Raw genomic sequence first — 26,267 nt, 5'->3', positions numbered from 1 at the left:
GAAACACACAGCACACAAGATAAAATTCATATTGTGTGCCATCCAATCAGAGATTACCAAACATGCAAGGAAGTAGGAAGACGAGCTATAATGAAGAGAATAATCAATCAAAACTAACCCAGAACTGACAATTTTTAGAATTAGCATATGAAAACATTATTATAGTTATTAAAACTGTATTCCAATTGTCAAAAAAATTAAATGTATACATGGAAGATATAAGAAAGGCCTAAATCAGACTTGTGGAGCTGAAGACTACAATGTCTGGGTGAAAAATTCACTAGATGGAATTAACAGCACATTAAACTTTTCAGAGGGAAGAATTAGTGAACTTGAAGACACAGCAAAGGAAATTTCCAAAATGAGATACAAGAGATAAAGAATTTTAAAATAGTGACAATAGCATCTGTGAGCTGTAGGAGGAATTCAAGTATATTTGGAGTCCCAAAAAGGATGGGGGTGGGGAAGAAGCAGAAAAATATTTGAAGAAATAAAATTTATAAATGTTTCAAATTGATAAAAACTATAAACTCACAGATCCAAGAAACTGAACAAACCACAAGCACAAAAACATGAAAAAACATAAAGAAAGCCATGCCAAGGCATATCAAAATCAAATTTCTCAAAACAGTTATAAATAGAAAATTATAAAAGCAACCAGAGCAAAAAAGATGTGCATATAGAGGAACAAAGATAAGAGCTACAGCAGTTCTCATCAGAAAGAATGCAAGCAAAATACAGTGGAGCAATGTGTTCACATTACTGATAGGACAAAAAAACTGTCAGCATAGACTTCTAAACCCAGGGAAAATATCTAAAACATAAAGGCAGAATGAAAACTTTTTAAGGCATGCAAAAGCTAACCTGCACAATAAACAGAAGTAAAATGATACCAGATGGAAATATGCATCTACACAAAGGAAGAAAGGCCCCAGAAATATTAACTACATGGATAAATATATAAGATTTTTTCTTATTATTTAAATCTATATAGAAGACAATTGACAGCTTAAACAATAAGAATAATGATGTAGTGCAGGGTTTATAACATGTCGAAGTGAAATATATGACACTAATAGAAAATGACAGGGACAAAAGAAATGGAGTAAACTGATAGAAGGTTCTTATACTATCCATGAAATGGTAAAATATCATGTGAAAGTAGATTGTGATAAATTAAAGATGTATACTATAAACCAGGGGTCAGCAAACCTTTTCTGTGAAAAGACAAGAGAATATATATTTTAGGCTTTGCAAGCCCTATATTCTTTGTTATAACTACTCAACTCTACAATTATAGCGCAAAAGCAGTTATAGACAATGTGTTAATGAATGTATTCCTATAAAATTTTATTTATTAAGCAGACAGTGGGCCACATTTTACCCACAGGCCATAGTTTGCCCACCAGTACTATACACTCTTTAGCAACCTCTAACCTAAAACAAAAAGGAGATAAGATGACATAATAAACAATATTCCAATCCAAAAGAAGGCAGAAAAAGAGGAAAAGGGAAACAGAGAACAGATGAACAAATAGAAAATAAGTAGCAAAATTGTAGGCTTAAACAGAGCCACCTCAATCACAATAAATATAAATCGCCTAAATATCCCAATTAAAGAAAGAAATTATCAGATTGGATAAAAAAGCAAGACCCAACTATATGCTCCAAACAAGTAACACAGTATCAATGTAAATGCACAAAAAATAAAAAGTAAATGGGAAATTACATATGCTAACATTAACAAATAGAAAGCTGAATGAGTATGCTAATATCAAAGAATATTACTAATGATTAAGTATGTCATTTCATGATAAAGGGGTTAAATTTTTAGTAAAGAGACGTAATTCTAAAAGTTTTACACCTAATAACAGAGCTTCAAAATACATGAAACAAAAAGTAATAAAACTGCAAGAATAAATAAATCAAGAATTATAATGAAATATTTTAATATCTTCTTTTTAAAAATTGAGTAAGTAGAGAGAAAATCAACAAGGATATAGTAGAAATGAACAACTATCTATCACCTTTACCTAAATGGCATTTATAGAACACTCTACCTAACAAAAGCCAAATATACATTCTGGTTCATAAATCCAAGTTCAATAGATTTTATAGGATTAAATCAAATTACAAAGCCTGTTATATGTCTACAATGAAATTAGAAACAAACAGATAACTGGAAAATCAATAAATATTTGGAAACTTAATAGCACACTTCTTCAAATAACCCATGGGTCAAACAAGAAATCAAATAGTAAATTAGAAAGTATTTTGAACAGAGTGAAAATAGAAACAACATATCAGAATATACGGGATGCCACTAAAGCCTTACCTCTGAAAAATTTTGTGTATTATTAAAGAAGAAGAGTCTCAACCATCACAACTTCAGCTTTTACTCAGAGAACCTGGAAGAGCATTGAGCAGGATCAAAGCATAAATCAATGAAATGGAAAACAGAAAAACAATAGAGAAATACAATAGAGAAGATCAGTGTCCTTTTCATCACTCCCTTTCTCATTCATTGAATTACAGATTCTTAGCACTTAGCTAAATGTGCTCTTAAAGGCTGTTTTACTTTGCCAAAGTGCTGCCAATGCAAAGTACCAGAAATCTGTTGACTTTTGTAAAGGGAATTTATTTAGGATAAAAGCTTACAGGTCCACGCCATGAAAAGTCCAAACTGAGGCACCATCAGAAGTGCTTTCTCACCAAAGTCAGCTATGTTGATTCTGGCGTGTTGCCATGTGGTGAAGCAAGATGGCCACCAATCTCTGCCCAGGTTTCAGGTTTCAGTCTTCACCTCTGGGCTAACCCTTTCCTCTTGAGCTGTTCTGTTGGTCCAGCCTATTGGGGCTTCATGCTTAAGCAGTGCTATACACCTCTCTCTTGGCATAGGGCTTGTTCATCCCAGGCTTCCTGTTAATACATTAGTCTCAGCTATTCCACTCTCTTCACAAATTCAGATGTAAGCTATCAGGCAAATAGCTCATCTCTCCACAGGGCTTCAGCTATTTGAGTCTGTCCTGTCACATGGCAGTATCAAAAATGCAGAGCTATCTTTTTCTGCATCTGAGTGAGTATTCTTTTATATCAGACCCAGCAAGGGGGCAGGGACTCAACCTGAGTCATGGTTCTCTGATGTAGTCCAATAAAAAGCCCTACAGGAACCTTATCAAATAATCTAATCAAAGACCCCACAACTGAATTTAATACAATCAAAGGGTATCACGCCCAGAGAAATAGATTAGTTTACAAACATAATCTTTCTCTTTTTGGTATCCATGAAATAATCTCAAACTGCCAAGAGGTTATCCAGTCCAGCCCTCCTCTTGATTCATAAACCTTCTCCTCTCTCTTTTTAATTATATATTGCAACTCCTTGATTTTTTGTTTGAATCCTCTTTAGCTTTCTATATTAACTCTAATGTAGGTTTCTTCTAAAGCTATCATGTCACCTGAAACTCTCTGAAGAAAACCAGTTCTGCGATTCCATAAAACTTGGTTAAACAAAGAGAGCCCTTCTTTCATTACTGCTTTCAAACGATGTTCTGCTCTGATCACTTTATTATCTGTTGTGTTCTAAAATATATGCCATCACCTCATATAACTCCATCTCTCCTCTCTTACAAGCCTTTCCTTAATATGGGTTCATGGTTGTTTAGCCTCTTTATTTGCAATGATTTTCATTTCAATCTCATCCTGGCCATGTCTTAGATTTTATTAGCAACCCCAAGATCTCAAGCTCTGTAACAAACCTGTCTGACCTCAGCCTCTTAATTTCCTGTTTCACTCCCATGCTTCTATTGAACTTCTTTGTCTTTATATATCCACTAATCCCTTAAAATTTCCTTTTCTGTGAGTTCATCACTTTACCTCCGTTCTGGTCTCTTTTGCCTCCCTACCCAACCAGTTACAACATGCCGACTATGTCTGAAATATTTTTATTCTACTTTTCCATGGTCATAAATGTTTAGTTGTATGTTTTATTTTTATTTCATTGTACACTCATATTGTAAGCTGTTTGAAAGTCTTTGGGAATCTAGGCAGGCTATATATAAATTAAAACAAACAAACATTTAAAATAATAGATTCCAGTGATTTCATTATTACCACATTTAGAAAGCTTTTTTAGGCTTTAACCACTTCAATTTCTGCAAGACTTAGTAACTATCTCCTTCTTGAAACTTTATCCTCTTTTGGTATATGTGCTACTGATCTAGTTTCCTTCTCCTTAGACCACTCAGTCAACTTAGCCTTTGTTTGCTGCCTGCCTTTTCTCCCCAATGCAGATATTCATCAAGGTTTTCCACCTTAAATTTCCCTTTCTCTTCAATGACAATGACAAGTGGCAAGTAATGCACAGATTATAGTAGTACTTAGGAAGTAGAATCAATAATATTAAATGACTATTTAAACAAAAACAGGAAGAAATGTCTAGGTTGACTCTCAGATTTCTTAACTGGGTATAGAGCATGTTTATGAAAGGAAAGATTAATTTTGAGATGCCCATGGGAAATAAAAGTAGGTATTTCTTGCAAAAATGTAGAAGCCTGATTTGGGTAAACTTGGAAATAAAGTGTGATAGGAATAATTATAACTCTGAGAGAAGAGTTTCCAAATATCTTTACAGAACGAATTTCAAGAGAAATAGAGTGGTCAGGGTTGTCCCATGCTGCAGAGAAGTTAAGTAAGTAAGGGCTATGAAGTGCTGCAGGATTTGACTGAATGTGAATAGTGAACTTAGTGTAGTTTCAGTGCGATGATCACTATTGAAGCCATGTTGATAATGGGAGGTGGAAAGGTTGAGTATAGCTTTTGTAGATTATTGTTTTTTAAAGTAGTGTAGCTGCTAAAGGTAGAGAAAGGTAGAGACTTGAACATATTTTTAGGCTAGCAAGGAGTCATTATTAAAGAAGAAGTTAAAGAAGTAGGAACAGGGTCCCAGGGGAGACTTTAAGGGAAGAGGATCAAAGTTATAAAAGATACTGGATTTGGGCAATAGATAGGGCGGGTAAGGGTGTTGCTATGGAGTTTTAAAAGCTGAAGAAATAATTATCTGGTAGCCTCTTTTTTGTTGAGTAAAATGATAGGAAAGCCTTCTTTTGAGGGCTGGGTAACAGAGATTATAAGGAACTTGGGTACTAATGAACTTAACATAATTTTCAATATACCTTGTATTCCTTCTGGTCATTAAGATTTGTTACTCTTATATTCTACCTCAAAGAAAGTTTTGCCACCTCCATGGAATGTTGAATATTTGAGAACTCTGAAAGAACTTTAAGGGTGGCAAAACACGATAATTCTTACTGTTTAGTTAGTAGCATGATTTTATTATAGATTTAATTAACTATAAAAATAATTGACTAATTGGGGAAAAGTATTTGCTTTATACATGGAGCACTATGGGTTATACTCTGATCATAATGGGAACTATGATTATGTGATTGGGGGAAAGCTATTGGATCTCACTGGATCACAAAGCTGCTTTATCTGAATTGAATGCCTGTATTCTCTTCACATCTACCTTCAGTAGACAAGTGAAAACAGATTATCTTGATGGTCTACATTGGACTGTCCAATACAGTAACTTCTAGCCACATATGGCAATTTAAGTTTATTAAAATTAAAAATTCAGTTCATCAGTCTCACTAGCCACATTCCAGGTCCTCAATTGCTGCATTGGTTTTGGTATCTTCTTACATGTAGTTAATGATTTGAGCAATGATGTTTAATTTTGTTTAAATTAATATGCTGAAGCAAATCATTATTTTAAATTGATCGTTAGAAAATATGCTTTTAATTGTAAAAGCATCTTTATAATGTATATTATAGAGGGGAAAAAATCACATTTGATTATTGCAAGACTGAAACTCTCCCAAGGGTTGCAAACTCAGATGCCTTCAGTGGTCAGGCAAATAATGTAAATAAGTAAAACTTCTGGATGTGGAGAAGTGGAACAATAGAGAGTGGGGAGAACCAAGAGCATTCAGAATTTTTAAGTTATACAAAACTGGCCTGTGAGTCACCATTTTGTACCTTCTACTCACACCAAGTCTCCTTTCCCCAATAAAAGTCATCTTTTTTTAAAAAAAAAAGATTTAATTATTTTCCCCCTTCCCCTCCTTCCACCCTGTTGTTTTTGCTGTCTGTGTTGTCTTCTTTTCTCATTTTCTCTCCTCTAGGATTCACCGGGATTTGATCCTGGAGACCTCTGATAGGGAGAGAGGCTCCCTGTCAATTGCACCACCTCAGTTCCTGGTTTCTGCTGTGTTTCACCTCAACTCTCCCCTTGTTTCTCTTTTGTTGTGTCATTATCTTGCTGCATGACTCATTTGCATGGGGCACTGGCTCACCATGCATGCACTCGCATGGGCATGCTTTCTCTTCTTTTTCACCAGGAAGCCCCAGGGATCGAACCCAGGTCCTCCCATATGGTATGCGGAAGCTCTATCACTTGAGCCACATTCTCTTCCCTAAAAGTCTTTTTGAAATGTGCATTTTAATGATGAGTTTCATAGACTTTCAGCTATCATGTTAGTCCAGATTATGCTAGATTAAATGATTATAAGTTTCACAAATTGATTTTAATAGGATTCGTTTATTTTTTTGTCTTTATTTTTTTAATGTTACATTAAAAAAAATATGAGGTCCCCATATACTCCCCACCCCCCTCAAACTACTCCTCCCCCATAACAAAAACCTCCTCCATCATCATAAGACATTCATTGCCCTTGGTGAATACATCTCTGAGCACTGTCCACACCATAGCCCACACTCTCCCACAGTCCACCCAGTGGGCCATGGGAGGACATACAATGTCAGGCAACTGTCCCTGCAGCACCACTCAGGACAACTCCAAGTCCCGAAAACACCCCCACATCATATCTCTTCTTAATAGCTTGATTTTAGCACCCATATTAAAGCAATCAGCCTAATCCCTAAATTTGCCATTGGTTTATTTTAGAATACAATTTATCTTCTGTTAAAAGCCATAATCCATATGTTCATGTAGATACAGCTATCAATTACCTTTTTGTCAATAATGCCTGTGGGAAATATTTGTTTCATTGTGCCAGTTGAATTATTAATATCATTAAGCAATTACTGACAAGATTAACTGCAAATATCCAAAAAGTGAGTAGTAAAAGCAAAAACTGATTTTTAAAAATTACAATTTGAGTTCAGCTACTCTGGCAGTTATTTGAGTGAGAACAGGAAGAACGAGTTGTAGAAGAAATTCCCACAAAAAAATACTTCATAGTCTTAGAAGAACTTAAGAAATTTTCTTACAGTAAATACCTGCTAAGATGTCAGTGAAAATGGCAGAGTAAATCCTCTGAAAATTCACCCCTTCATAAGAGCAAAAACAACAACAACAAAAACAGCAAAAATTGTCACAATCAACTTTTTTAGAACTCTGGAAATTAACCAAAGGTTAACAGCAGTTCACAGAACATTTATTCAAGAAAAACAGATGAATCTCGGTAAGAACAGTGAGGTTTATAATGTTTTAATTTGTCCTATTCCCATTCCTCTCCATCTCAGTGGTAATGTTGAAAAATAAAAGTCCACATTCCTGGTACCAGAGGAAGCAGAACAGGGCTGGAGTTCTATCAAAGCCTCATTCTCAAAAAATTGTCATTATTGATGTCCATGAAGGTCACCAGTAGAAAGACTTTTCTTTATTTGTCCTATGTTAAAGCCTTCCCTCAGGTACATTTGTCTAAAACAATTACAGGCAAGAGTTTTAACTTCACTGCTCCCTAAGGCAATGAATAACAGTTTGGACAAACAATAAACTAAAAAGCTTAAAAGGAGAAGCTGAAGAATGAGATGGCCAGGGGCCTTGAAAAACTCTAGCATATTCCTAGGAAGCTAGGAGACTGCACACCTAGGGAAGGAGAATCTGGTTTCCAGAGTTGCCACATTATACTATTTATAATGGCCAGTTTTCACTGTGGTTAAGATAATAAAGATGGGAACATTCTCTCATGAACTATAACACATATATAATACTAACAGAGCCTGTTAATAATTAGGTGCGTTGGGGGAAAATATTACAAATGTAAGATATGGGCTATAGTTAATTCATAGTTTGTAACAAATGTTTCATAGGAATGCACAGTATTGGTGGGGTGATGTATTGGAGCCCAGTTTGATGGTATGCATGCTGATTTGTAAGTTCACAACTGTTTTTTGTGTTTTTTTTAAGATTTATTTATTTTATTCCCCCCACCCCCTACTGTTTTTTGCTTTGTTGTCTTCTCATTTTCTCTCCTCTAGGATTCACTGGGATTCGATCCTGGAGACCTATGATGGGGAGAGAGATTCCCTGTCACTTGAGCCACCTCAGATCCTAGTTTCTATTGTGCTTCACCTTGACTCTCCCCTTGTCTCTCTTTTGTTGTGTCATCATCTTGCTCTGTGACTTACTTGCGTGGGGCACTGACTCACCACATAGGCACTCATACAGGCACTGGCTCACCACATGGGCATTCACGTGGGCACTGGCTAGCTGTGTGGGTTTGCTTTCTCTTCTTCTTTTTCACCAGGAGGCCCCAGGGATCGAACCCAGGTCCTCCATATGGTAGGTGGAAGCCCTATCACTTGAGCCACATCCCTGTAAATTCACACCTTTTTTTTTTAAAGATTTATTTTATTTATTCTTTATTTCTCCCCCCACCTTCATTGTTCGCCTCGCTGTCTGCTATCTGTGTCTGTTCGCTGTGTGCTTGTCTTCTTTTTAGGAGGTACCGGGAACCTAAACCAGGACTTCCCATGTGGGAGGGAAGTGCCCAATCTCTTGAGCCACCTCCACTCCCTGCTTGTTGTGTCTCTCATTGTGTTTCCTCATTGTGTCTTTTTGTTGCATCATCTTGTGGCATCAACTTGTTGGGTCAGCTTGCTGTGCCAGCCCATCGTGTCAACTCACTGTCTTGCTCATCTTATTTAGGAGACACCGGGATCCAAACCCGGGACCTCCCATATGGTAGGTGGGTGCCCAACTGCTTGAGCCACATCCACTTCCCACTACTTTTACGATACACTCACTGTTTATGTATGTGTGTGTATGTAAGATATACTTCAATGCAGTTTTATTTAAAAAGTATGGTTATCCACAGAAAATTAAAAGTCATGCACAGAAACAAGAAAGTATGGCTCATGCACAGGAAAAAAAGAAATTAATAGAAACTGTACTCAAGAAGTCCAGACATTGGAGTTACTTAGGCAAAACTTCATTTTATATACACTAACAGTGCTAAAGGAAACCATGTCTAAAGAAGTAAAGAAAATATTAAAATAATGTCTCACCAAATAGAGAATATCAATAAAGAATTATATACTGAAAACTATAAACATTGTTGAAAGAAATTAAGGAAGATATAAATAAATGGGAAGGCATCTCATGTTCATGAATTGGAATATTTGGTGTTATTAAGGTGGAAATACACCCCAAACTGGCCTACAGATTCAGTGTTATCCCTGTCAGAAATCCTGCTGTCCTTTTTGCTGAAGTTGACAAACTGATCTTAAAATTCATATGGAAATGCAAGCAACCAAGAATGGCTAAAACAATCCTGATAAAGAAGAGCAACATTGGAGAACTCACACTTCTTGATCTCAGAACATTATGCCAGTGCGATACTGGCATAATGATAGAATCCAGAAATAAGTCCAATTGAGGACATCATGAACATGGCAATGTAAAACATTCTCTGGAAAAGTCTCCCCTCAGAATCAACTAGTAAAAGGACAGAAATCCCACTTGCTGGGAACTGTGGAGGATAATAAAGATAGGAGAAAGGCTCCATAAATGCTGAAACAAAGAAAAAGAAAAATGGTCTCCGAGATCAGGTAGGAGATTTCCTTTCCAGACCCACCAGTCCAGACCCCTCCCCATTACTTGATCCTGTACACCTTGGGAGTTGCACAGCTCACTCCCTCCTGTTGTGCATACAGACTATAGAACTACTCACAGCAGCAAGTTATAACCCCACACATAACCAGGCACAGAGACCCAAGTCTGCAGAGACCCAGGGTGGAACACAAGCTACCAAGAAGTGCCACATACAAAAGGACACCTAGGGGGAAAGGGGAGAGAATGGCAGAGCTGTTGGCAAGAAGTGCACAAACTCAGTCCAGTCTCTATTTGCTAGACCACTTAATGCAAAATTATCCTTTCTGGATAGACTGACTTCATCTGGGTCTACAGGGCAGGATACTCTAACTGGGAAGAAATTGGAATCAGGAAAGACCCACAGGGGAAAAAAAAAAAAAAGGAGGGTGGGGACTAAGCTGCTGTAAGACAGAATGGATCTCAGAAGTGAAAAGGAAAAAAGGGCCTCAAGTAAGGGAGAGAAGTTAAACAAGTTCTAGGAACTGGGGAGAAAATTTTGCACAAAGCAAGCAAAACAGATCAAGATTCCTGGAGAAGGAACAGAAGAAGGGAAGCTTCATCCTGGAGATGAAACAACTGTACAAATAGTACAGTCTTAAAAAATTGTACTGCATATTCAGGGCAAGAATCAAATGAAGAAGCTGAGAAAATCTGAACAGTTAAACATGGGCTACCCAAAGGTTCAGAATAAATTGGAGCAAGCATCAAAGAAAAGCCTTAGCACAAAGCCAATCAACCATAAAACCCTAGATGAGAGAGAAACTGAACTTCAGAAATTACTCATCAAGATAATCACATACCCAGGCATTAGTAAAAACTTTACAAGTCATATTAAGAAACAGGAAGATATGGCTCAGACAAGGGAAAAAATGAAAGCTTTAGAGGAGAAACAGAATTTGGAATAACTAATCAGTCAAAGAAGTCCAGACAAATGGCCTAAATAAGTTTAAGTAGATGAAGGAAAATATGGATATAGAGCTAAAGGATATTAAGAAGATAATGTATGAGTATAAAGAAGAATTCGAAAGTATGAAAAGAAACAAAACAGAAATTAAGGGGCTAAAGGCACAATAATAGAGATTAAAAAATACACTAAAGGCATACAGTAGCTGATTTACACAAGCAGAAAAATCAGTGAACTAGAAGATAGAACAATTGAAATCATATGGTAAGAAGAACAGCGAAAAGAGAATAGGAAAAATTGACCAGGGCTCAGGGATTTGAGTGACAGTATGAAGCGCACAAGCACAAACATACATGTTATGGGTGTCCCAGAAGAAGAGATGAGAAAGGGGGTAGAAAGAATATTTGAGGAAATAATGACTGAATATTTCCCAACTCTTACGAAAGATGTAAATATGCATGTCCAACATGCTTTCTACTCAAAAACAATAAACCCATGTCAACCTACTCTGAGACACAAATTAATCAGAATGTTAAACACCAGACATAAAGAGAATTGTGAAAGCAGCAAGAGAAAAGTGATTTGTCACATACAAGTCATTACTAAGTGCTTATTTCTCATCAGAAACCTGAAGAGAAAAACTACCAACCCAGAATTCTTTATCTGGCAAACTGTCCTACAGAAATGAAGGAGAGTTTAAAATGCTCTATTTGCACATAAACAGAAACCGAGGGAGTTCATCAACAGAGACCTGCCATACAGGAATTACTAAAGGGAGTTCTGCAGGTTGAAAGGAAAAGACAGGAGAGAGTGGCTTGGAATTTTGTGAAGAAATGTAGATCTTTAGTAAAGTTAATTGTATTAGGGCTTTCTACAAAAATAGAAATGACAGGAGATATATGTAAATATTATGGGATTTTTATAAGAATTGTCTCACAAATCCAAATTTTGTAGGGCAGGTTGCAAGTTGGGAACTCTGATGAAGGTTTTTGATGAATTCTTCAGGAGAAGCTGGCTGGCTGAAATAGAGATAAAAAGTCTGTCTTCTAACTCCTGAAATCATTACTTCTCCTTTTAAAGGAATTTCCTTTTAGCTCTTTCTTCTTTTTTAATGTAAGCATTTAGGGCGATACATTTCCCTCTTAACAGTGCCTTTGTTGCGTCCCATACATTTTGATAAATGCTTACATTAAAAAAGAAGAAAGAGCTAAAAGGAAATTCCTAAACTGATTAGATGAGACTTCTCTCTTTTTTAATGCTTTTATTTAATTTTTTTAAAAAACTTTTCTATTTTTTAAAAATTTCTCTCCCCTTCCCCATCCCCTGCAGTTGTCTGCTCTCTGTGTCCATTTGCTGTGTGTTCTTCTGTGACCACTTCTATCCTTATCAGCTGCACCAGGAATCTGTGTCTCTTTTTGTTGTGTCATCTTGTTGTGTCAACTCTCCATATGTGGGGCGCCATTCTTGGGCAGGCTGCACTTTCTTTTGCACTGGGCGGCTCTCCTCACAGGGCACACTCCTTGCGCGTAGGGCTTCCCTACGCGGGGGACACCCTGCGTGGCACGGCACTCCTTGCATGCATCAGCATTGTGCATGGGCCAGCTCCACATGGGTCAAGGAGGCCTGGGGTTTGAAATGTGGACATCCCATGTGGTAGGCGGATACCCTGTCCATTGGGCCAAGTCCGCTTCCTGAGACTTCTCTTATTGTTGAAGGCAATCTCCTCAGTTGATTGTAGATGTAACCAGCCATAAATACAATCAATGTACTGATAACTTAAGTCCACAAAATATCCTCACACTAATACTCAAACCAGTGCTTGCTTGACTGAAAAACTGGACATCAAAACTTAGCCAAGTTGACACATGAACTTAATGACCATAGTAACTAAAAGGGTAAATGCAAACCTAATGGTACTATATCTTTAATATACATCTCTACTCCTTATTTCCTGTAAAAGTCAGGATACAATTGAACATAAAAAAAGTATATCTCCTGATAATGGACATGCAAAATATAATGAGGTAATGTGGGATAAAAACAACATAAGAGGTGAAACAGGAATATGGGAGGAGAGAACATGTATTCTATTGAAATCTTTTCAAATTAGTAGCTTCTGGTGTAGGTTGCATTATTTAAAAAACAGGGTAACCACAAAGAAAATATTTTTTTTAAAAATACACATAAAGAGAAATGAGAAAGGAATCAGTCAGATATATCACAAAAGATCAACCATGCCAAAAAGGAAGTTGCAATACAGGAAAAGAGAGTAAAGACAAAATTACTGTCTTTAAAGTAATAGCACTGAATGTTAATGGGACAAACTCTTCAAAAGACACAGGTGAACAGATTGGATAAAGCATGATCCAGCTACATGTTGTGTACAAGAGACTCACGTTAGACCCAAAGACACAAAAAAATTGAAAGTGAAGGATGGAAAAGTATATTCCATGCAAATGGAAACGAAAAATTTGTATGGATCATTCTCCAGAATGGACCACATATTGGGTCACAAAATATGTCTCAAAACTTAAAAAAATTCAAATCATACAAAGCATCTCCTCTGACATTAATGGAATGAAGGTGGAAATCAATAACAGGCCAAGAACTGGAAAAATCCACAGACATATTGAAGTTAAATAACACCTTCTTAAACAGTGGGTCAAATAAGTAATTTAATTACAAGGAAATCTTTAAATATCTTGAGATGAATGAAAATGAGAACATGACATAATCAAAATGTATGGAATGCAGCAAAGGCAGTGTTAGGAGGGAAATGTATAGCCCTAAATGCTTACATTAAAAAAGAAGAAAGAGCTAAAAGGAAATTCCAAAATGTATACCTGGAGAAACTAGAAAAAGAACAACAAAGTAAACCCAAAGCAAGGAGAAGGAGAAAAAATCAAAGATTAGAGCAGAAATAAATGAAATAGAGATTTTAAAAAAACAAACATAAAATGCATTAACAAAACTAAAAGCTGGTTCTTTGAAAAGATTAATAAGATTGACAAACCTTTAGCTAGACTGACAGAGTAAAAAAAGAAGATAAAAATAAATAACATAAAAAATGAGAGGGGGACATTACTACTGACTACATAGAAATAAAAAGGATTATAAGAGGATACAATGAACAAGTGTATCCCAAAAAATTAACAACCTAGATAAAATGGAGGATAAATTACTCAAAACACAAACAACCTACACTGACTAGAAGAAATAAAAGATCTCAACAGACCAATTACATATAAGGAGATTGAATGTATCATCAAAAACCTCCCAACAAAGGAAAACCCAGGACCAGATGGCTTCAGAAGTGAATTTTACCAAACATTCCAAGAAGTATTAATACCAATCCTGCCTAAACTGTTTTAAAAAATTGAACAGGTGCGAACTGACCTAACAATTCTATGAAGCCAACATCACCCTAATACCAAATACCTAATACCAAAGCCAGATAAAGATAAAGATACAAGAAAAGAAAATTGTGGGCCTATTTTTCTTACGAATATAGATGCAAAAACCCTTGCAAATTAAATTCAACAGCATGTTAAAACATTTATCCAGGTGTTCAAGGATGGTTGAATTTAAGAAAATCAGTTAATACAGCACATTAGCAAAAGGAACAAACAACACGATCATCTTAGTTGACATAAAAAATGCATTTGATAAAATCCAGCATCCTTTCTTGATTAAAAAAAATAAAAACTTAGAATAGAAATGGAAACTTCCTCAACATGATAAAGGGCATGCAAGAAAAACCCACAGTTAACATCATACTTAATGGTGACAGACTGAAAGCTTTCCCTCTGCAATCTAAAATAAGACATGGATACCCACTGTCACCACAGTTATTCAAGATTGTGCTGTAAGTTCTAGCCAGAGTAATTAGGCAAGAAAAGAACAGTAAAGAGCTTCCAAATTAGAAAGGAAAAAGTAAAATTTTCACCATTTACAGATGACATGATCTCATGTACAAAGTTTAGAGAAGTCTGTGACTAAGCCTCTAGCTCTGATAAATGAACTCAGCAAAGTGGTGGATTACAGGATTAAAATGCAAAAGCCTGTAGTATATCTGTACACTAATAATGAGCATTCTGAGGAAGAAATGAAAAAACTACATTTACAATAACAACTAAAAGGATCAAATACCTAAGAATAAAGTTAGCTAAGAACTTATACACAGACAACTACAAAACTCTGCTAAAAGAAATCAAAGAAGTTCTACATAAATGGAAGGACATTCCATGGTCATTCATTGGAAGACTGAATATTGTTAAGATGCCATTTCTACCCAAATTGAGCTACATATTCAGTGCAATCACAATCAAAATTCCGTCAGCCTACTTTGCAGAACTTGAAAAGCCAATTATCAAATTTATTTGGAAGGGTAAGGGGCCCTGAATGGCCAGAAACATCTTTAAAAAGAATGAGGTTGGAGGACTCACCCTTCTTGACTTTAAAGCTTATTACAAAGCTGCAGTGGTCAAAACAGCATGGTATTTGCATAAAAAATAGATATACTGACCAGTAGAATTGAATTGAGATTTCAGAAATAGGCCCTGACATTTATGGCCAGTTGATATTTGACAAGGCAGCCAAGTCCACTCAGTTGGGAAAAATACATTCTTTTCAAATGGTGTTGAGAGAAATTGATATTCATGTGCAAATTACAACTATGAAGGAGTACCCCTATTTTACAACTATCCAGAAATAACTCAAAATGGATCAAAGACCTAAATATAAGAACCAGGACTATAAAAAGGTAGGGAAGCTTCACCCATATCTTGTATTAAGCAGTGGTTTCTTAGACTCTATACCCAAATCACAGCAATAAAAGATTGGGTAATTGTGACCTCATCAAAATTTTAAAATTTTGTGCATCAAAGAACTTTATTATGTAATTGAAAAGACACCTACTTTTTGGGAAAAAATATTTGGAATTCACATATCCAATAAGGATAAGAAATCCTATAGCTCAACAATAAAAAGACAAACAGTCCAATTTAAAAATGGGCAAAAGACTTGAATAGACTTTTCTCCAAAGAGGATATACAAATGGCTAAAAAGCACATGAAAAGATGCTCAACATCATTAGCTATTAGGGAAATGCAAATCAGAACAGCAATGAGATGCAATTTTACACCCACTAGAGTGGATACTATTAAGGAAAAAAAAAATACAACTATTGGAGAGGATGTGGAACAATTGGAATACTCATTCATTGTTAGTGGCAACATAAAATGGTGTAGCTGCTGTGGAAGACAGTTTGGCTGTTCCTCAGAGTGCTAAATATAGAATTACCAAAGGACTTGACAATCCCTTTATCAGGCATATACCCAAAAAGAATTGAAAGCAGGAACTCAAACAGATATTTGCATATCAATGTACGTAGCTGCATTATTCACAATTGCCAACAATTGGAAACAACGCAAGTGTCCATCAGACAATGAATGAATAAACAGAATGTGGTATAGACATACAATGGAATATTATTCAGTCATGAAAAGGAATGAAGTTATGATACATGAAACAACAAGGATGAACCTCGAGAATTTAAATGCTAGTAAAATAAGCCAGACACAAAAGGACATATATAGTATGCTTTCATCGATATGAAATAGTATAAGCAAACTCATAGATTTAGAATCTAGAATATAGATTACCATGTGCTGAGTTGGAGGTAGGGAATTTGGAGTTAATGCTTAATTTGTACAAAGTTTCTCTTTGAGTTAAATGTAAAGTTTTGGAAATGGATGGTGGTGATGGTAGCACAACATTGTTAGTGTTATTAACAGCACTGGATTATATATGTGAAAGTGGTTAAAAGGTGAAATTTTAGGTCATATATATGTTAGAATAAAAATTAAAAGGTAAGGCATAGGACTATACAACACATAGAGCGCTATTGTAAAGATTAGTCTATAGTTAATAGTACAATTATAAAAATGTTCTTTCGGGGAAACGGACTTGGCCCAGTGGTTAGGGCGTCCGTCTACCACATGGGAGGTCCGCGGTTCAAACCCTGGGCCTCCTTGACCCGTGTGGAGCTGGCCCACGTGCAGTGCTGATGCGCGCAAGGAGTGCCCTGCCACACAGGGGTGTCCCCCGCGTAGGGGAGCCCCACGCGCAAGGAGTACGCCCGTAAGGAGAGCCGCCCAGCGCGAAAGAAAGTGCAGCCTGCCCAGGAATGGTGCCGCCCACACTTCCCGTGACGCTGACGACAACGGAAGCGGACAAAGAAACAAGACGCAGCAAATAGACACAAAGAACAGACAACCGGGGGAGGGGGGAAATTAAAAATAAATAAATAAATCTTTAAAAAATAAAAATAAAATAAAATAAAATAAAAATGTTCTTTCATGAATTATATCAAGTGTACCACACTAATACAAGGTATTAATAATAGGGTGGTATAGTTGAAAAAATATATACTGTAATCTAAACTTTGGACTATAGTTAATCATACAATTATACTATTCTTTCATCAGTTGTAATAAAGGTACCACACTAATGCAAAGTGTTGATAATGGGTAAAGGACATATGGAAACCCTGTATTTTTTATATGACTTTTCTATAAACCAAATTCTCTAATTAAAAAAATTAAAAATAAATTCAATATTTTGCAATGACAGTGCTAAAATCATTCAATCTGGAAAGAATATTCTATTCCGCTAATGGTACTGGGCACAATTGGCTATCCACATGCAAATGAATGATTCTGAATTCTTAACCTCATACCTATACAAAAATTAACTCAATATGGATCAGTGACTAAATATAAGAGCTAAAAGTATAAAAACTCTTAGGAGAAAATCTATGTGACCTTGGATAAGGCAACAGTTTCTTTGATATGCCAGCAATAGCACAAGCAACCAAAGAAAAAGTAGATAAATTGGACTACATCAAAATTAGAAACTTTTGTGCATCAGTGTATGTGATGATTTAAAACTGAATGGACCCCAGAAAACTATGTTCTTAAAGTTAATCCATTACTGTGTATGTAAACCTATTGTAAGTAGGACCTTTTGATTGGGTTCCTCCAATTGGGGGTAGTCTAGGGTGGGTCTTAATCATATTACTGGAGTCCTTGTATAAACAGGATAATTATGGAGAGAAAAAGAGAGAAAGTCACAGATAAAAAAGCTGAAGCGGTGATACCTGGAAAGAAAAGTGAGAGACCAGCAGAACTACCATTTGCCTTGCATGTGACAAAGTAGTCCAGGATCGCTGGCAGCCAGTCTTCAAGGAGAAAGCATCAGCTGATGATGCCTTGATTTGGACCTTTTTCTCAGCCTCAGAATTGTAAGCTTGTAGGCTAATAAATCCCTACTATAACAGCCTACCCATTTCTGGTGTGCTGCTTTTAGCAGCCCAGCAGACTAAGACAATGTACAATATCAAGAAAGTGTGGAGAAAGTCCACAGAATAAGTGAAAATCATGTATCTGATAAAGGTGTAGTATCCAAAATATATAAAGAACTCTTACAACTCACCAATAAGAAGACAAATAATCCAATTTTTAAATAAATGACAGATTTGAATAGTCATTTCTCCAAAGAAGATATACAAATAGCCTACAAGTACTAATAAGATTGCTCAATATCATGGGAAGCAGACTTGGCCCAATGGTTAGGGCGTCCGTCTACCACATGGGAGGTCCGCGGTTCAAACCCCGGGCCTCTTCGACCTGTGTGGAGCTGGCCCATGCGCAGTGCTGATGCGCGCAAGGAGTGCTGTGACACCCAGGGGTGTCCCCCGCGTAGGGGAGCCCCACGCGCAAGGAGTGCGCCCCATAAGGAGAGCTGCCCAGCATGAAAGAAAGTGCAGCCTGCCTAAGAATGGTGCTGCCCACACGGAGAGCTGACACAACAAGATGATGCAACAAAAAGATACACAGATTCCTGTGCTGTTGATGACAACAGAAGCGGACAAAGAAGAAGATGCAGCAAATAGACACACAGAACAGACAACCGGGGTAGGGGGGGAAGGGAGAGAAATAAATCTTTTTTTAAAAAAAAGATTTCTCAATATCATTAGACCTTAGGGAAATGCAAATCAAAACCACAGTGATAACATTCACTCCCACAAGCATGAGTAATTTTTTTTTTTTAATGGGAAATAAAAGTGTTGGGAGGATGTAGAGAAATTGGGATCCTCTTCCTTTGCTGGTGGGATTGTAAATTGGTGCAGTCACTTTGGAGAACCATTTGTCAGTTCCTCAAGATGTTAAATATAGAATTATATGAGCCACCAATTCTACTCCTAGGTATATACCCAAGGGAAGTGGCATATGTGATCACAAAACAACTTGTATGTTATATTCATAGCACCATTATTCATATTAGCCATGAAGTAGAAACAACCCAAATGTCCATCAACTAATGAATGGATAAGCAAATTGATATATCCATACAATGGAATATTATTCGACCTTAAAAAGAATGAAGTACTAATGAATGCTACAATATATATAAACCTTGAAAAACATAGGTGAATAAAGCCAGACAGAAAAGTCTACATATTTTATGTGTCTTAGTTTTCCAGAGCTCCTATCACAAATCCCACATGATAGGTTGATTTAAACAGTGAGAATTTATTGGCTCACGGTTTTGAGGCCAAAAGATATCTACAAAGCTTCCTTTCTCCACGGAGACTGTAGCATTCTGTGCTAGCTGCGGGCAATCCTTGGAGCTCCTTGCCTCTCCCATCATATGGCAGTGTCCTCCTCTTTCTCTTCCAGGTTCTGGCTTACTTCCAGCTTCTCTGATCTCAGCTTCCAGGTTCCTCTCTTTATTAGGTTTCCAGTAGTCTGGATTAAGGCCCACCCTGCTTCAGTTGGTCATACTTTAAAAATAACATCTGCAAAAGGTCCTGTGTTCAAAGGTTTCACACCAATTGGGATGGAGATTAAGAACATGTCTGTTGGGGTACATCAGTCTACCACAGTATGATTCCATTTATATGAGATATCCACAATAAGCATATCCATAGAGACAGAAAGTAAATTAGTGGTTGCCAGAAGCTGACAGGAGGAGGGAATGGGGAAGTGACTGCTAGTAAGTTTCTTTTTGGGGTGATGAAAATATTCTGATATTGGATAGTGGTGATGGGTTGTACAACCGGGCTAATATACTAAAAATCATCAAATTATTTTAGTATGGTGACTTTAATATGAATTATATTTTAATTAAAAACATCATTCACAGGTAATATTTATGCCCAGTTGTCTGTGGCTATGTTATTAACTTGAAATTATTTGCTGTGTAGATTAAGTTTAAGGACATGATATAGATACAGATACATTTAATAGCAAGATGTGTAATTAAATATAAAGTCAGTATTTTCTCCTACAGAGTTACTTTATTAACTTACCATTAATTTTTTCTTAAATATTCAGGTTTATTGAGTTCTAGTACATATATATACAATAAATTTCTTACTGTTAGATTTTTTAAATGTTAACCTTTTATATCAAAATAAATTTATGAGACAATTGCAAAAATAATACAAATCCCATACATAACCCCCATCCAGATGCTCAGATCCACCAACTTTTAACATCTTACCACATTTGCTATATCATTCTTTCTATTTTATAAGCATTTGAGAGAATATTGTGTACATCATGCTTCTTGAACACTTAATACTTACATGTACATTTTCTGAGAACAAGGATAATCATTTTTGTAACCACTTTAAGTACATTTATCAAGTTCAAGAAATTTAGTATTGATTTAAAGCTTATAGTTTATACTCCCGTTTTTTTTCCATGTCCCCAAAATGTCCTTTTTGGCATTTTCTCCTCTATTATTAAATCCAGTCCAAGATCATGTATTGCCTTTAGTTGATATTGTCTCTTCAATCTCTCACTCTCTCTTTTAAATTGTGGAAATATATATACAACATAAACTTTCCTGTCTCAGCCACTCCCAAGCATCCACTTCAGTGGGATGAATAACATTTGTAACAGAATTGTCCCATCACCCCACACAGAAACCCTGCACCTATTATGCATTAACTCTCTCTTCCATGCTCTGGTAACCTATATTCTACTTTATGTCAAATTTTAAATTATTTTGTTCTCTTTTGGTGTGGTGAGTTATACAAGAAACCATCTCATTTAAACTTATATGTTTCTTTAAGACAGTGAATACAATGATGGGCATTTAGGATAGAAAAAGTGTTCACACTGACTTAATATTCATGACTATATAACTACAACTTTCTAAAATTTTCCTTGGGAAGTTCAGCTGGCTTGTGAGACAGAATTTCATGGCAATATTTGAGCTTTTTTAATAGCCATTTTATTTATATAACTTTTTGTTCATATGAAAAGGTATGAATATAAGGATGAAATTTTTTTGTTTTGTTTTGTTTTGTTTTAAATATTTCAGGCCAAGCAAATAAAGTAGCCAAAGAAGCTGCTAACAGATGGACTGGTATGTATCAAAATGCCTCTTAACTGTATTTAAGTTAGGTATTTATAAATTAAATCATTTCAGTTATTTAATGTAAGGTTATTTTTTAAAATCTTTAGTTATTTTGTAAAGTATAAGACAATTTTATAAAATCAATTGCTTCCATTTTAACATTTGTGTAACTCTTTTCCAACTAAGTTACTTGGGCTAATCATTTGCTCTTCATATATTGTAAAGCATGATGCTCCTTTTTAAGAGTTTGTGGAATCCCAAAAAAGTTCTATTCTTGCTAATAATAATAATAGCTAATATTTATTGAGGGCTGACTATGAGCCAGATATTGTAACGAGTGTCTAATGGTGCATTCTCATTTTATCTTCACAACAATCTTGTGAGGTAGATGTGATTAGTATATCTCATTTTGAAGCGGGAACTGAGGTTCTGAAAGGTGGAGTAATTTGCCCAAGGTTACATAGCTGCTAATCAGTCATACAGGAATTAGAATCAGCTTTTCTGATTCCAGAAAACTGGCTTTTAACCACTTCATGGTGCTGTCTTCTCTATAAGCCTGTTTTCATATAAATGCCGTAGAAATGCATTTGCAAATGGATATACTCTCGTCTACACCAGAGATGTTCTAAGAAGTGGGAATTAATGAGGTACTATCTACTTAGTATCTTAAAGTTTAAGAGAAAATAAATAGTAATTTATAGTAAGTTTTGTATACACTTATGACTAGTATTGTTAAAACCTGTCAAAAATTACACTAATGTTTTTCTAGTATTATAAAATAACAATAATTGAACTTTTCCATCCTGGTGAGGGTTGATAATGCCTTCACATGTATTATTCCTCTTCATTCTGTTTCCTGGGAGCACATAGGTAATATTGCATTGACATAGAGATGCAAAGAGTTTAATGTGACTGCCTTAAGTCAAAGATGATTCGTCATGGAAAGGATTGAGCCAGGTCTCCCCTCTACTTCTCTATACTCATAAGAAGTTGAAGAATTATTTTCTCTGTTTATGTTAGAACTAAATATTCTGGTTAAATCAATATAATTAGCCTTTGGTTACAATCAAATTGCAGAATTATTTATTTCCACATTATTTCTTAAATAATATGATCCTTTAATGATAAGAACAGAAGGGGATAAAAATAGCAAACTTAATTAAAGAAAAGGGAATAATGAAATGTGTACCCAGTAAAGTACAATGACATTGTATGCGATTGAGAAATATAAATTTTTGAACAGGAAAAAAGTGGCAAGGAGATTTTTAGGTTAAAAATAAGATAAGAGTCATAAGGTGATTTCCCCCAATAGTTCTCAACAAAGCAGCTTAGCCAACAAGAGGAAGAGGCAGCAATGTGTATACTGGGAGGAACTTGGCTTGGAAAAGAACCCAGGTTGTGCTTCTTATTTGCTATCTGACCTATTGAACTTCTCTGAACCTGTTTCCTCATCTGTTCATGTGGATAATAATAGCTACCTCATAGCATTTGGGCAGGATTACATAAGACTGTTTGTAAGCCTGCTAGCATAATGTTAGACACAGATAAACAAATACTTTCCTTTTCCCTTTTTTTCTCCTAAAATATCCTTCTCTTTCCACTTGATCGTAAACTTCCAAAATTAGAAAAACAGATGACAGATTAAAAAAAAAATTTTATTAGCTTTTGAGAAAGAACCTGGAATTTTATAATCATGTATGAAGGAAGATATTTTTAGAAAAGCAGAAACAGCTGTTAAGAATCATGTTTCCATTGGAGGTTATAATTTACTCCTTCCAGCTTAAACATGTGTTATGAAAAGATCATGGAGATAAGAGATAAAGCAAAGTACACCTTCAGAACACCTCCCTGTCTTCAAAATAAACTGTGATAATACTTAGGGCTAAACGTTATCATGTAATTGTTAGTAAAGGTTTGGTTTCTTTTTATTTAAAAAGTCCCTAAAATATATCTAGAATTTAGAATATTTACTGCCTTCAATAATTCAGTATCTCTGTTTTATAAGGAGAGATTACCTACGGGTATAAATATAACTAGCAATATCATGTCTTAATTTGTGATATTAAGTACAGTTTAAATATAACAAGCTGTATCACATAATAAACTTGTGTAATAATTAAGATAGTGAAGTCTTTATAAATTTATATGAGAGCAATCTTTAATGAGTAAGGGGGAAATAGAATATTGATGTTGTGAGGTCCTAACATAGACTTGTTACAAATGAAAGTGCCATAAATATTTTGAGTATGCTGCCATATAAATTAACAGGAATTCTGCCTGTCTTAAGATATGTGTGTATGTTTGTTTGTTTTAAATGTTTTCCCATCTATAAAAATTTCTTCATAATAGGAAAATTATTTGACAGGGAATGAACTAACAAAGTTATGTGTAACATCTTCTTGAAGGCACTCATCAAGTGGCCAAAGGAAATGTTTAATAACAGTCTTCTTTGAATTGGTCCATTAGGCATTATTGTAGAAAGGCATTTTATTTGTTCTTCTATTTTTAATCTTTGAAGATTTATGACAGAATGCTTTCTTGCTGTCATGTGAACCAGGAAATCTTTCCCCCAGAGACCGTTCAGTAGATTTACTATGATACCTCATTTTTTTCTTCTCTCCTGATCCAATTTGAAGTCTGTTCTCTCCAAACCTTTTCCTAAGCAGTTTACTGCTTCTTACTTCTTTAGAAATTATTTCACTTGTTGGACATCTTGTATTCATGGACCCTATCTAGAAGCTGTTCACAAAATATTTCATCTTTTTTAACACCCATCACTTTGAAATGGTTTAGTAATAAAGTAATGAATTTTCTCTCTAGTGTCATCTTGAATGCTTAGGCTCATTACATTCTGCAATACCTGAAATACACCTAATACCTATCTTATGTACCATTGGGCCCTCCATAAATATTTGGCTGTGATTGACTATAGAATGTACTGGTTGTGCATATACTAGTAAAGCAAATAGGTCATTCTGGTGTACCTCATGGTGTTGGTTTAGTATTCCTAGATTGTGATGAAGAAGTAAAGATTCATTTTAATATCAGTTGACATTCTATAACTCTCTAATTGAAAGAAATGAGAATGTTTTGTTAACTCTATTGTTGCATCCGTGTTCTCCTTATAAATGAACTTTATTCCAGAAATTTATTTATGGTTATTTGATACTTGGAATTAAACTTCCATAGAAATAATATGGTAAAGAGTAATCAGTTGCTGTTTGGTGTGGGTACAGAGTATTTGGAATTTTGAAATAACTTTGTTTTTTAAAAAGGGTACTCAAACTCCAAAAGAACTTATTTTACCCCCTTACTTCATTATCACTGCTACAGTGCTTGACATTTTTATGGAATACTCTGACAAACTATAAAACACTACTGTTATTTTTCTATGTTTATTATGCATTTTCTTTATAAAACTGGTATATGTATATTAAAGAAAATGAAATGCATTTTCCCAATTATTAGACTTTAGATTGCTTTTATTTTTTCTATTATTACACTGGGATAAAAATCCTTGGTCATACATATTTGTATACAGTTTTTTTATTTCCTTGGGATAAATTCCATTAATTCCATTTTTTTACATTTTAAATTTCCCCTAGAATGCTGAGGACAATCTATTCTTGTCATAATCGTAAGAGCAGAGTACCCCTTTCTCCTCCTCATCCCTTCTCCCCAACTCTGACCTGATTGTCTGGAAGCCATTACTCTGCGTGGTGGGAGAGTAGAGTCTCTCTGACTGGAGGCCAGTCTTGGAGAGAATGTGTTCCCTTTGGGAGCAAGGGTGACTCTAATTCCTGATGTAACAGAATTCTGACCTCTCCTGTAGAAATTGGGAAAAAGTACCATTGGCCTTTTCCTGTGTTTGGGTTATTTTTAAGTCAAGTATTCTTCAGTGGTAATTAACATACCAAATTTTAAAATGAGATCTCTACTTGTTAGATGCTTTATTTTTTTTTAACTGCCATTAATCTCAATAGTACAGATAACTATTTAACTCTTCCAGAAGTAATAGAAGGAGGTAAAAGAACTATGATGACAATTTATTTGCTTATTTTATAATTATGTTTTCAAATCTCAAATGTATTTCTCAATTTTCTTTATAGATAACATATTTGCAATAAAATCTTGGGCCAAAAGAAAATTTGGGTTTGAAGAAAATAAAATTGATAAAAACTTTGGAATTCCAGAAGACTTTGACTACATAGACTAAAATGTTCAATGGTGATAAAGGATCTATATAATTATGAATATGTAAATTATTTTATATTATCCAACAAAATGTATTGAAATGTTATTTACCTGTAACTGTGCTTATCATTTTATTAATTTAAATAAAGCATAAAGTGCAGATGCTCTTCACCCATTTTAATAGATGGAAAACAGATTGATAGCCATGTTCTTTGTCAGCAAAGTAGGACAAGGCAAGTAAAGCCATCCACCTAAGTAAATTCAAGTTTACAAATGATTTTTCCGATAGCAAAGCCATGCAATGATAACATTTTTTAGTGTCATCCAAATATTAAATATTAAGAACAACTTAGTGTACATTTGAAGACTATCATGTACCTGTACATGCACATAAATGCTTGGAATAACCTTTAAAAACCTATTGGCTGCTTTACTATTTCTCAGTATTTGGTAGGAAATATGCATGATTGATACTCAGTGTACTGTATCATATTTGCAGGTTTCCTACTGAAAAAATAAAGTTGGTCTTTCTTATGTCTTTTGAGGTTCTCTTTTTTTTAGATTTATTATTTTTTATTTATTTCTCTTCCCTTTCATGGCTTCCTGTGTCCATTCGCTGTGTGTTCTTCTGTGTCCGCTTGTATTCTTGTCAGTGGCACCGGGAATCTGTGTCTCTTTTAGTTGGGTCATCTTGCTGTATCAGCTCTCCATGCGTGCGGTGCCACTCCTGGTCAGGCTGCACTTTTTTTGCACTGGGCAGCTTTCCTTACGAGGTGCACTCCTTGAGCGTGGGGCTTCCCTACTCAGGGGACACCCCTGTGTGGCACAGCACTCCTT

At 35.4% G+C, this 26,267-nt stretch overlaps 1 protein-coding gene across 1 annotated transcript in view; it reads left to right on the top strand.

Annotated features, from left to right (window-relative positions):
• The window catches only part of MND1 (meiotic nuclear divisions 1), a 95,926-nt gene extending 69,962 nt beyond the window's left edge, over window positions 1–25,964 (top strand). Inside the window, exons 7-8 of the mRNA XM_004471447.5 lie at window positions 21,201–21,245; window positions 25,346–25,964. Of these exons, the coding sequence (XP_004471504.1) occupies window positions 21,201–21,245; window positions 25,346–25,452 (152 nt within the window). The 3' untranslated portion in view covers window positions 25,453–25,964. The remainder of the gene's footprint in view (window positions 1–21,200; window positions 21,246–25,345) is intronic.
• Window positions 25,965–26,267: the final 303 nt, after the last annotated feature.

The sequence above is a fragment of the Dasypus novemcinctus genome, chromosome 1 (genome assembly GCF_030445035.2).
Source record: "Dasypus novemcinctus isolate mDasNov1 chromosome 1, mDasNov1.1.hap2, whole genome shotgun sequence".
NCBI classification, from domain to species: domain Eukaryota; kingdom Metazoa; phylum Chordata; class Mammalia; order Cingulata; family Dasypodidae; genus Dasypus; species Dasypus novemcinctus.
The sequence above is the reverse complement of the archived record's forward strand: the minus strand, read 5'-3'. Positions and strand labels throughout refer to the sequence as shown.